Here is a 13,287-nt window from a genome sequence, read left to right as displayed (position 1 = left end):
TGCTGCCTATGACCCCTAAGAACACCATCCCCACCGTCAAACATGGAGGTGGAAACATTATGCTTTGGGGGTGTTTTTCTGCTAAGGGGACAGGACAACTTCACCGCATCAAAGGGACGATGGACGGGGCATGTACCGTCAAATCTTGGGTGAGAACCTCCTTCCCTCAGCCAGGGCATTGAAAATGGGTCGTGGATGGGTATTCCAGCATGACAATGACCCAAAACACACGGCCAAGGCAACAAAGGAGTGGCTCAAGAAGAAGCACATTAAGGTCCTGGAGTGGCCTAGCCAGTCTCCAGACCTTAATCCCATAGAAAATCTGTGGAGGGAGCTGAAGGTACGAGTTGTCAAACATCAGCCTCGAAACCTTAATGACTTGGAGAAGATCTGCAAATAGGAGTGGGACAAAATCCCTCTTGAGATGTGTGTAAACCTGGTGGCCAACGACAAGAAACGTCTGACCTCTGTGATTGTCAACAAGGGTTTTGCCACCAAGTACTAAGTCATGTTTTGCGGAGGGGTCAAATACTTATTTCCCTCATTAAAATACAAATCAATTTATAACATTTTTGACATGCGTTTTTCTGGATTTTTGTATTGTTATTCTGTCTCTCACTGTTCAAATAAACCTACCATTAAAATTATAGACTGATCATGTCTTTGTCAGTGGGCAAACGTACAAAATCAGCAGGGGATCAAATACTTTTTTCCCTCACTGTATAGTAGTACTGAATATTGCATTCTTAGGACTGATTCATATAAAACATTTTTAGGACTGATTAAGATGTAGCATAGTGAAAACTAAGTACATGTTGATTTTCTCTTCCAGGTCTGATGGAATGTCCACTACCAAGTTTTCTGATGAGTTTAACAATGATTCTGTATCTCTCCCTTTGAAATGCTTCCTGAGGCAGGTGCCTTGGGAGAACAGTTAGTGAGACGCTGTAATACTATAAAGTATAAAGGTACCCGGATCCGGCTGTTAAGGGAGCTCCCAAATTAAGTAAGGCCTGGCCATTTGTTTGTTTTTACGTTTTACCACACACACACCTGCATACACACACAACCCCACCCGTCTATACAAATGAATATTTGTTAGTGGTGTTAATACCGTGTCTGATTTATTGTGTGGGTTTTTCACTTGTTTTAGAAGGTTCTTCACAGGTTAAAAAGGATGCACCTTAAAGGGCACACAAATGAAATTTACTGAAGTATCTGTTGTCTGAAATTTGGTTGAACACCATGTAAGTTCTCCTGATGAGTAGAGAATGTTTGAAATCTTTTAAATTAATGAGTGTGAAGAAAATAGAAAGAACAGACTCACTTAATGTTGTTGGATGACCTCTGACCTCTGATTTCTGTTCTGACTTTCTGGTGAGGTCTGATCACCCTTGTTAGAAGATCGGTGACATCAGTAGACTAGAGACAGGTTTCCCTTTGAAAAAATGTTTATAAAAGGTATCATCTTTTTAAATTATATCATAAATAGGACTGGAGGAGTTATGTCACACATGCGGCTAACAAAAATATGTATACTAAGACCGTCGCCGAAGCAAAGACTGTTCTGCAGAAGAAAAGAGAGGAAGGCTCCACTCTCTCACTTGAGTATCTTACCTAGTTATTTACAGATTATCTCATTTTTGCTCTATTGTAGCTTTGTCAACTATGTGTGTGTTTATGTATACCTGTTCGCACCTCTCCCTGTAGGCTTTACAGACGATCCCCACCCCTTGGCTGTAACCATTCCAATTTAATGTACCCTGTGCGCACAACCCATGTGAAATTCTGGGTCTCTGGCAGTGTTTGGAACTGCTGGTCTGCAGTCAAGAACACCGAGTTCATCTCAGCCTATGTTGCCCTTCAGTCCCTTGACTTTTTGGCCCTGACGGAGTCATAGGTCACCCCAGAGAACAATGCTACTGCAGCTGCTCTTTCTTCATCTGACTATGTTTTCTCTCATAGTCCGAGAGTATCTGGTCATCACGATGGTGGCACAGGTCTACTCATTTCTCCAAAGTGGAGATTTTCTATTTTCTCTCACCATCTTCTCATTTGAATTCCATGCTGTCACTGTCACTTATCCACTCAAGCTTAACATTATTGTCATCTCGCTCACCAGATGCCATTGGAGAGTTCCTAAATGAGCTTGACACCTTGATAAGCTCATTTCCTGACGATGGCTCACCGCTCTTCGTACTTGGCGACTTCGATTAATTTCTTTCCAATTCTCTCTTTCCCCTCCTTGCCTCTTTTGACCTCACCCTTTCCCAGTCCCCTCCCAATCACAAGGCAGGTAATACGCTTGACCTCATCTTTACTAGAGGCTGTTCACCTACTAATCTCACTGCAGCCCCCCTCCAGGTCTCTGATCACTACTTTGTTTCCTTTTCTCTCCCTTTCCTCCAACCCTAACCACTCATCCCCTACCCAGATGGTCATGCGCCGTCGCAATCTTCGCTTTCTCTCTCTCTCTCTCCCACTTCTCTATCCTCTTCTATCCTATCATATCTCCCTTCTGTCTCCTGATTCTGCCTCTTCGACCCTACTCTCCTCCCTTTACGCAATCTATGACTCGCAATGTCCCCTTTCCTCCCGGCCGGCTCGGCTCTCCCCTCCTGCTCCGTGGCTGAGTGACTCATTGTGAGCTTACAGAACAGGGCTGCGGGCAGCTGAGCGAAAATGGAGGTAAACTAAACATCCTTCCACTCCCTCCTCTCTACCTTCTCTTCCTCTGTATCCGCTGCTAAAGCCACTTTCTACCACTCTAAATTTCCAAGCTTCTGCCTCTAACCATAAGGAACTATTTTACACCTTCTCCTCCCTCCTTAATTATCCACCCCCCTCCCTCCCTCCTCCTCTCTGCGGACGACTTTGTCAACCACTTTGAAAAAAAAGTTTGACGACATCCGCTACTCATTCACTCAGTCCACTTGTCTCACTCACACAGAACTACTCTACGCCTTGACCTCTTTCTCCTCTCTCTCTCCAGATGACATCCTGCGACTAGTGAGGTCTGGTCGCCTGACAACCTGCCCTCTGGACCTCATCCCCTCCTCCCTTCTCCAGACCATCTCTGGAGACCTTCTCCCATTCTTCACTTCCCTCATCAACTCATCCCTGACCACTGGCTGCGTCCCCTCGGACTTCAAAGTGGCCCAAGTTGCTCCCCTCCTCAAGAAACCAACACTCGACTCATCTGACGTCAAAAACTATAGACCTATATCCCTTCTTTCCTTTCTTAACAAAACACTTGTCTCTGATCAACTTTCTCGTAATCTCTCTCAGAATGATCTTCTTGACCCTAACCATTCAGGCTTCAAGACGGGTCACTCAACTGAGACTGCTCCTCTCTGTGTCATCGAGGCTCTCTGCACTGCCAAAGCTGACTCTCTCTGCTATGTTGTCATTCTCCTAGAGCTATCCACTGCCTTCAACCCCGTGAACCATCAGATCCTCCTCTCAACCCTCTCAGGGCTGGGTGTCTCAGGCTCTGCACACTCTTGGATTGCATCCTACCTGGCAGGCCGCTCCTACCAGGTGACATGGCGAGGATCTGTGTCTGCACCACTTACTCTCACTACTGGTGTCCCCCAGGGCTCGGTTCTAGGCCCTCTCCTCTTTTCTCTATACACCAAGTCACTCGGCTCCGTCATATCCTCACATGGTCTCTCCTACCATTGTTATGCGGATTACACTCAACTACTTTTCTCCTACCCCCCACCCCCTTCTGACACCCAGGTAGCAACACGCATCTCTGCGTCGCTGGCAGATATCTCAACTTGGATGTCGGCCCACCACCTCAAGCTCAAACTCGACAAGACGGAATTGCTCTTCCTCCTGGGGAAGGCCTGCCCCACTCAAAGACCTCTCCATCACGGCTGACAACTCCAGTGTCGTCCTCCCAGAGTGCAAAGAACCTTGGCTTGAGCCTTGACAACACCCTGTCGTTCTCTGCAATCATCAAAGCAGTGACCCGCTCCTGCAGGTTCTTGCTCTACAACATCCGTAGAGTATGACCCTACCTCACACAGGAAGCGGTGCAGGTCCTAATCCAGGCAATTGTCCTCTCCCGTCTGGACTACTGCAACTCTCTGTCGGCTGGGCTCCCCGCTTGTGCCATCAAACCCCTGCAACTTATCCAGAACTCTGCAGCCCGCCTGGTTTTCAACCTTCCCAAGTTCTCTCATGTCTCCTTGCCCCTCCACATGCTCCGCTGGCTTCCAGTCGAAGCTTGCATCCACTACAAGACCATGGTGCTTGCATACGGAACAGCAAGAGGAACTGCCCATACATACCTTCATGCTATGCTCAAACCCTAAACCCCAACCCGAGCACGGCATTCTGTCACCTCAGGTCCCTTGCGGGAGGGCAGCTCCCGCTCAGCCCAGTCCAAGCTCTTGTCTCTCCTGGCACTCCAATGGTGGAACCAGCTTCCCCCTGTAGTTATTAGGACAGCAGTCCCTGCCCATCTTCCGAAAACAACTGATGCCCTCCCTCTTCAAACAGTACCTTGAATAAAAATGACAGCACTTGTAATAAATCAGACACGGTACAAACACCACTAACAAATATTAATTTGTAGAGATTTTTTTTTTTACATTTGACATTCTTGTCATTTAGCAGACGCTCTTATCCAGAGCGACTTACAGTTAGTGCATTCATCTTACGATAGCTAGGTGGGACAACCACATTTCACAGGCATAGAAAGTACATTTTTCCTCAATAACGTAGCTGTCAGTAGAGTCAGAGCTAGAAGTGCAAGTGCTGGTTAAGTGTTTTTTTCAGGAAGCATTTCAAAGGGAGAGATACAGAATCATTGTTAAACTCATCAGAAAACTTGGTAGTGGACATTCCATCCGTCCAGAAAGAGAAAATAAACAAATACTTTGTTTTCACTATGCTACATCTTAATCAGTCCTAAACATTTTTTATATGAATCAGTCCTAAGAATGCAATATTCAGTACTACTATATGTACCATCCTCCCTTTTTCAATGGAGCTTACTACCTTTTGGGCAGGAAGCCTTGATAAAACCATGCATATAAATGATCCTACTGGAGACCCATCAGGAGATCCAGGGGCCCATTAAGCGAAATAGACAACTTCTAAAGTAAACAATCCCAGAGCCCCTTTCTTATAATCTTATCGTCTAGACCTGTTGCCTTTTCTCAGTGGTCATTCACAATGCACTGATGCTATGCACATTTTATGAACAATATTTGTCTCATCATGTGCTCTTTAAACACTATGGGAAGCATGCATCAATGTGGTAAATATGTCAATAAGCTCAACTTGGTTTAGATTTGATTTCTCTGCCATGATATAATGATTACCTGTTGATTGTTATGTGTTGTCACTGCTCTGCTACACTCCCTCTGCAAGGTAATGCTTCTCAATGTCAGTTAGAAAATGATTTACAGCTATTTGGATTATTTGTTATTCATTTGTATTTTCTATGAAGAACAGATTGTTTTCTCCCCCCTCTTTATGCGTCCTTTATTTTGATATGAATTTATTTCCTTTCATGTTACTGTAAAATCTCTATATATTTTTATAACCGAACACTTGTAAAAAGGCAATTTCTAAAATGTATTAATTGCCATTAAAAAAATAAACATATCTAATTCTTTAAAAATGGTAATGTAACAAATACAGTATCCAGGAGTCCTTTCCTTTCCTTTCTCCAACTGCCATCTTAAACCATAATGCTGGTCAAGTTACCAGCTTGTTAGCCAGCTAAACATGACTGGACTAGGCTGTTTGTTATCAAACAAATATCTATCAGCCTGCAAGTAGAAGGGGAAAAATGTAGTCCTAGCTCCGGTAATATATCATAACTTTTGAATGGTTTTCTGCATTGTAAAGTCTGCTTAATCAGACTTGCCCGTGCTTATGGTTCTCACAGGTGAGGTGGAGGACAGCGGGGGAGAATCTCAATTGGTTTTGCTTGACTCCTTGCAACCTCTTCTCCGTCCTCTCCTCGCCTCCTTTTGAAAGAGACTGATGTTTTTCAAACGGCCTCCTATTGATCAGACTTTCTGTCACGCCCTGTCTCTGGGGACACTTGTATGTTTACCCAGTGTGTGAGTTTCCATTTGTTTTTCTAGTAGTTGTATTTCTATGTTGGCCAGAGTGGTTCCCAATCAGAGGCAACGAGTGTCAGCTGTTGCTGGTTGTCTCTGATTGGGAACCATATTTAGACAGGCTGTTTTCCCACAGTGGTTGTGGGATCTTGTTCCGTGTTGGTTGTGTTTAAACCTAGAACGTCACGTTATCGTTTGTTGTTTTGTTCGTGGAATCACTAAATAAAGAGTATGTTTGCCTTCAACGCTGCGCCTTGGTCCTCCTGTGTTCCCGACGATCGTGACAGAAGATCCCACCAGAACTGGACCAAGCAGCGGGTCCAGGAGCCATCGCCAGGGAAATCTCTAGTGGATATCCAGCGCCTCCTCGACTGGGTCAAGCCGGGTGAGCAAGAGAGGGGCTTGACGTGGAAGCAGAAGGGCGAAAGGCTCGCGAAAAGTATGGAGACCTGGTCCACGGGTAGGAGAGAAGCCCAGACATTTTTTAGGGGGGGGCTAACGCCGTGGACGACGGGGCAGCAGGAGACCGCGACAGAGCGGCCCAGCGGGTTGGCAGAGGAGGCCGCCAGGTTACGGGGCCACTGGTCAAAGAGGGAAGGAAGGTGTAGAGGCACGGCGAGAGGTACTGGGATGTGTTACCAGTCCGGTCCGGCCCGTTCCAGATCCCTGCGTAGGGCCAGTTGTGTGTGTCCCCAGTACGGTCCGGTCTGTTCCTGCTCCCCGCACCAAGCCAATGGTGCGCGCCGCCAGCCCGGCCCGTCCTGTTCCTGCTCCCCGCACCAAGCTAATTAGCGCGGAGTCGCCAGCCTCGGCCCGGCCTGTTCCAGCTCCCCGCACCAAGCCTATGGTGCGCCGTCGCCAGCCCGGCCCGGCCTGTTCCTGCTCCCCGCACCAGGCCAATGGTGTGCGCCGCCAGCTCCGGTCCGCCCGCTACTGCTCCCTCACCAAGCCTATGGTGCGCGCTCGCCAGCCCGGCCCGGCCTGTTCCTGCTCCCCGCACCAGGCCAATGGTGCGGCGTCGCCAGCCCGGTCCGGCCCGCTCCTGCTCCCCGCACCAAGCCAAGGGTGCGGCGTCGCCAGCCCGGTCCGGCCCGCTCCTGCTCCCGCACCAAGCCAATGGTGCGCGTCGCCAGACCGGTCCGGCCGGCTCCTGCTCCCGCACCAAGCCAATGGTGCGCGTCGCGAGCCGGTCCGGCCCGCTCCTGCTCCCCACACCAAGCCAGTGGTGTGCGTCGTCAGTCCAGCACAGCCCGTGCCTGTTCCCACACCAAGCCAGTGGTGTGCGTCGTCAGTCCGGCACGGCCCGTGCCTGTTCCACCGGTGCCTGGTCCGGCACCGTCAGCTGCTCACGCCGGAGCTAGAGCAATCCGCTCCACCAGTGTGCAGTCCAGCTCCGGCCAGCGGGGCCAGACCGGACCAGGGGGTACTTTGGGGGTTGGAGAGGAGGGGGGATCAGGCCCGAGCCGGATCCACCGCCAAGGCGGAGTGCCCACCCGGTCCCTCCCCGTGGTATTTAGTTAGCGCGGTCGAGTCCGCACTTTCAGGGGAGTACTGTCACGCCCTGGCTCTGGGGACACTTGTATGTTGAGCCAGGGTGTGAGTTTCCATTTGTTTTTCTAGTAGTTGTATTTCTATGTTGGCCAGAGTGGTTCCCAATCAGAGGCAACGAGTGTCAGCTGTTGCTGGTTGTCTCTGATTGGGAACCATATTTAGACAGGCTGTTTTCCCACAGTGGTTGTGGGATCTTGTTCCGTGTTGGTTGTGTTTAAACCTAGGATGTCACGTTATCGTTTGTTGTTTTGTTCGTGGAATCACTAAATAATGAGTATGTTTGCCTTCAACGCTGCGCCTTGGTCCTCCTCTGTTCCCGACGATCGTGACACTTTCAGAACCCATTTACCAATCACATCATGTTTAAGAGCCTCCTTACTTTTTCACCTGTAAACCCCTGGTGAAGAGTGAAGACAAAGGCCCAAAATGCATTGGTTTCATCAACTGTTATCAACTTCCACTGTCCTCCAAGAGTTGCTGAATTTCTCCTTCACTCTCACAGGTGAGGTGAAATGATACAATGTATCAACTTTGCTAGTTGATGATTGCTGCTCAAATAATTAAACATTTATAACAACAGCCAGAGCGAACCGGACATGAAACAATAACAACGTTAGCAACTCTCTTTAGTAGGAATACAGGTACCCTACAACAGTGGTTCCCAACCAGGGGTACAAGGACCCCTGGGGGTACCTGGCCTATCGCATGGGGTATTTGAGAAGACTCATGAGATCATAGGCTTACTGGTAAAATGCATATGAGGGGGTACTTCAGGGTTACTCCGGGAAGAGCAAAAGTAAGTTGGTGGCACAGTAACCAGAAAAAGTTGGGAACTACTGCCCTACAGTAATATAGTTCTTGATAAAGCTCAACAGTGTAGGACTACCTCATGTTTGCCCAATAAAGAGCGCTGTGCAGAGAACACAATCAGACAGTGTTCTTCAGACACGGTCGCCTGTTTCTAACCAACTTTGCATCCTGTTTCCATTGATCATTCTTTAGATGTTTCTACAACTTGATTGGAGTCCACCTTTGGTAAATGCAATTGATTGGACATGATTTGGAAAGGCACACACCTGTCTATATAAGGTCCCATGGTTGGAAGTGCATTTCAGAGCAAAAACCAAGCCATGAGGTCGAAATAATTGTCCTTAGAGATCTGAGACAGGATTGTATCTTCCTAGAGCTGTCCGCCCGGCCAAACTGAGCAATCGGGGGAGAAGGGCCTTGGTCATGGAGGAGACCAAGAACCCGATGGTCACTCTGACAGAGCTCTAGAGTTCCTCTGTGGAGATGGGAGAACCTTCCAGAAGGACAACCATCTTTGCAGCACTCCACCAATCAGGCCTTTATGGTAGAGTGGCCAGACGGAGCCACTCCTCAGTAAAAGTTACATGACAGCTCCATTGGAGTTTGCCAAAAGCCACCTAAAGACTCTCAGTACATGAGAAACAAGATTCTCTGGTATGATGAAATCAAGATTGAAGTCTTTGGCCTGAATGCCAAGCGTCACGTCTGGAGGAAACCTGGCACCATCCCTATGGTGAAGCATGGTGGTGGCAGTATCATGCTGTGGGGATGATTTTCAGTAGCAGGGACTGGGAGACTAATCAGGATCGAGGCAAAGATGAACGGAGCAAAGTACAGAGAGATCCTTGATGAAAACCTGCTCCAGAGCGCTCAGGACTTCATACTTGGGCGAAGGTTCACCTTCCAACAGGACCACGACCCTAAGCACACAGCCAAAACAACACAGGAGTGGCTTCGGGACCAGTCTCTGAATATCTTTGAGTGGCCCAGCCAGAGCCCGGACTTGAACCAAATCGAACATCTCTGGAGAGACCTGAAAATAGCTGTGTGGGCAATGCTCCCCATCCAACCTGACAGACCTTGAGCGGATCTGCAGAGAAAAATGGGAGAAATTCTCCAAATACAGGTGTGCCAAGCTTGTAGAGTCATACCCAAGAAGACTCGAGGCTGTAATCGCTGCTAAAGGTGCTTCAACAAAGTACTGAGTAAAGGGTCTGAATACTTATGTAAATGTAATATTTCAGTTTTGTTTTACTTTAGCAAACATTTCTAAAAACCTGTTTTTGCATTGTCATTTTGGGGTATTGTGTGTAGATTGATGTGGATAAAAAAACAATTTAATCAATTTCAGAATAAGGCTGTAACATAACAAAATGTGGAAAAAGTCAAGGGGTCTGAATACTTTCTGAATGCCCTGTAGGTCCCTCTCCTCACAAGGAAGAATTTAGCCTCTGGCACCCATAAGGTCCACAATGATGAATTTTCTGCCATTAAAAAGTTTGTGAAAAACACTTAAAATGCTGCTCCTCTGGCACTGAATGACCGATCTGCACGAAACTTGACATGTGGCATCTATTGACAAAGGTCTCTCAATGCACTATTTTTCAGACTTGTACTTAAAACAACATGACCGCTATTGACCAATAAACATTCACATGGGCGTTGTCTAGTCTTGGATTAAGAATCACTTTCAATTGACATTATCCATTAACAATGCTGTTAAATTCAGGAGTAGGTTTAATCTGGGTCCCGCAATCTGTCTCTAAAAGCAAAAACAGGGCTAATACATTATAAAAAAATATATGATTAACATGAACTGTATTGGGGGACTTTTCATACAGTCAATCGCCCTCTAGTGGCCTCATGGGTGGAATGTTATTCATATTTTTCATAATTTAATAATACACTGTTTTTTTTTTTACAGCAGAAAATCCAGTGTTTCGATGTCAAACGGTTTTGTTATATTTCAGTGTTCTGTGATGTGATGTAAAGTCTATTTTTGTGATGCAAACTCAAAATTGAATACATTTCAACTCTGTATCTGACATGGTACAGGTGTCTTCTTTTTTTAAGCCCATAACCATGTGTGTGAAGTGTATACTTTTGTTTCTAAGTAGATTTGTTTAAGACTACCAAGAAACACTCCGTGTGACCCTGATTTAGCCCACTGCAGTAAAAGGTTAATCAAGATCATGTTTTGATAATATAAAGGCAAGTATCTTCATTTAATATTCTGTTTGCTTTGAAGGAAAAATGACCACACAACCACATTGGTCTTTGAGATGGTCCTTTATTCATTGGGCTATAAACAACATTTTGCATCACTGACATTCTCCATACCTGGTGCCGACGAAGATGGCGGCCTCGCAACTAGCTCTTAGGAAACTTTGCAATATGTATATTTTTACATTTACATTTTAGTCATTTAGCAGACGCTCTTATCCAGAGCGACTTACAGTTAGTGAGTGCATACATTTTCATACTGGCCCCCATGGGAATCGAACCCACAACCCTGGCGTTGCAAACGCCATGCTCTACCAACTGAGCTACACATAGATGTACATATTCTTAAATTCCATTCCTTACTTAGATTTGTGTGTATTGGGTATATGTTGTGAAATTGTTAGATATTACTTGTTAGATATTACTGCACTGTCGGAGCTAGAATACAAGCATTTCGCTACACCCGCTATAACATCTGCTATACACGTGTATGTGAAAAATAAAATGTGATTTGATTTAGACTCATGAGAAACCCAATACATTATTTACTAAGTTTGATTGATACAGCAGCAGCTGCAGAAATAGCAACAGCAGCCAGTCCACCAAACAGGCCTGCAGAACCAGTTAACAAACCCTTCATGAAGTCATCTGCCTGCAAGGAAAAAGACAAGCAGAAAGCAAATTAATATGGAGTGCATCTCCTCAAGCAAAGCATTCATTAGAAAAGTATCTTAATTATACTGTCATGGCTACCTGTTTGGACTCTGATTCGCCATAACGGAGGAAAGTTACGAAATGCTCACAGTTGTGTCCAAGGAGGTCATATTTTATTGTGCGGCCTCTCATTTTGTCCACCTCCTCCATAATGACGTCAGTCCTCCTTGGTTTGTACTTGCCATCCAAGTAGTTGTTGATTCTGTAAGTATTCCCTGCTGCCACATCCTTTAACTTCTCTATTGTAATCGTGCCTTTACAGGAAAGACTGCCGCTGGATGAGCTAACACTGCAGAAAGCTACTCTTGAAGGGCCATCTACAAAACAGGAAGAAATAAAAAAGTGAGTGTGTGTGTGTGTGTGTGTGTGTGTGTGTGTGTGTGTGTGTGTGTGTGTGTGTGTGTGTGTGTGTGTGTGTGTGTGTGTGTGTGTGTGTGTGTGTGTGTGTGTGTGTGTGTGTGTGTGTACACACATGTAAGTGTAATTGTGTGTTTTGATGAGAGAAATAAAGAGGCAGACAGAACTCAGCAGATACTGTATCTGACTGAATAAGTTCAAAAGGTTCTTACTCTACCAACCATGTTCAGATATCAGTTTTACTGTGCTGTTAACATTTGACTTCAGATGATGTTTACACTCTCCCCCAATTCTAGAATTGAAATATAGGCTTCCACAAATACATTTCCAGAAAAACATAATACCTGGAGTTACCAAATGGATGACCTCTCCATTTCCAATGTACAGAGCCCAGTGTTTGTATGCACCTCTGTTTATCTCAATCATGTCACCAATCTCCATCTAAGAATAAGGTGGGTACGAAGACATTTAATTACGTAACACACACACACACACACACACACACACACACACACACACACACACACATCACACACACACACACACACACACACAGACACAAGCATAGTTAAACATGTCCACACACACACATTTGATGATACTGTTGATTAATAGTAATTAGCATTATTCGAAGATCAGCAACAGTACTTACTGTGGTAGGACTCCTGGTTTGCATGTGAATGTCTCACTGTTGATTGTGCCTTGTGAAAAAAACCTCACCCTTAAGAGTACAATGTCCAAAACCAACATCCTGTTATTCAATGTAACTCTTTGAGGCCCAAGCGTTTTTGCAACTAGCTCTACCTCTGGCTTAGAATGTTTGTTTCTCGATTTAAAAAAATTCTACATAATCACTACTTCAGAAAGGAAATATGTTTAACCACTTATTAAGGAATGAATAATGCAAGTCTTGGCGACATAGGCTCTGCTCCTTCAGGGTAGCTCACTGCAGAAAGCGTTGTTTAGATATGATCAAATAGACCAGCTAAAGTCATCCTACCATTACAAGACTGTATACTATAGACCAGCTAAAGTCATCCTACCATTACAAGACTGTATACTATAGACCAGCTAAAGTCATCCTACCATTACAAGACTGTATACTATAGACCAGCTAAAGTCATCCTACCATTACAAGACTGTATACTATAGACCAGCTAAAGTCATCCTACCATTACAAGACTGTATACTATAGACCAGCTAAAGTCATCCTACCATTACAAGACTGTATACTATAGACCAGCTAAAGTCATCCTACCATTACAAGACAGTATACTATAGACCAGCTAAAGTCATCCTACCATTACAAGACTGTATACTATAGACCAACTAAAGTCATCCTACCATTACAATACAGTATACTATAGACCAGCTAAAGTCATCCTACCATTACAAGACTGTATACTATAGACCAGCTAAAGTCATCCTACCATTACAAGACTGTATACTCTGTGTATATATTAACCATGTGTAGCATGACCTTTGTAACGTACTGTATGTCTCATGTCCATGGAGAATGTCAGTGATGCAAAATGTTGTTTATGGC

General features: G+C 45.4%; 1 protein-coding gene across 2 annotated transcripts; it reads right to left on the bottom strand.

The window, feature by feature from the left end:
* Positions 1-11,114: 11,114 nt before the first annotated feature.
* LOC121532857 (phospholipase A and acyltransferase 4-like) lies at positions 11,115-12,465 on the bottom strand. Of its 2 annotated transcripts, none has more exons than XM_041838647.2 (4): positions 12,394-12,465; positions 12,086-12,182; positions 11,424-11,701; positions 11,115-11,322 (listed from the first exon to the last, which is right to left on the bottom strand). In XM_041838647.2, the coding sequence occupies exons 1-4, from the start codon at positions 12,415-12,417 to the stop codon at positions 11,212-11,214; spliced, it is 510 nt and encodes a 169-aa protein (XP_041694581.1). In that variant the 5' UTR covers positions 12,418-12,465; the 3' UTR covers positions 11,115-11,211. The 2 variants fall into 2 exon arrangements, with proteins under 2 accessions (XP_041694581.1, XP_041694582.1); XM_041838648.2 differs by having other exon boundaries at positions 11,236-11,322; positions 11,474-11,701.
* Positions 12,466-13,287: the final 822 nt, after the last annotated feature.

This window comes from Coregonus clupeaformis, chromosome 20, assembly GCF_020615455.1.
Source record: "Coregonus clupeaformis isolate EN_2021a chromosome 20, ASM2061545v1, whole genome shotgun sequence".
In the NCBI taxonomy this organism is placed as follows: domain Eukaryota; kingdom Metazoa; phylum Chordata; class Actinopteri; order Salmoniformes; family Salmonidae; genus Coregonus; species Coregonus clupeaformis.
Note: the sequence above shows the minus strand (reverse complement) of the source record. Positions and strands in the feature narration are given on the sequence as shown.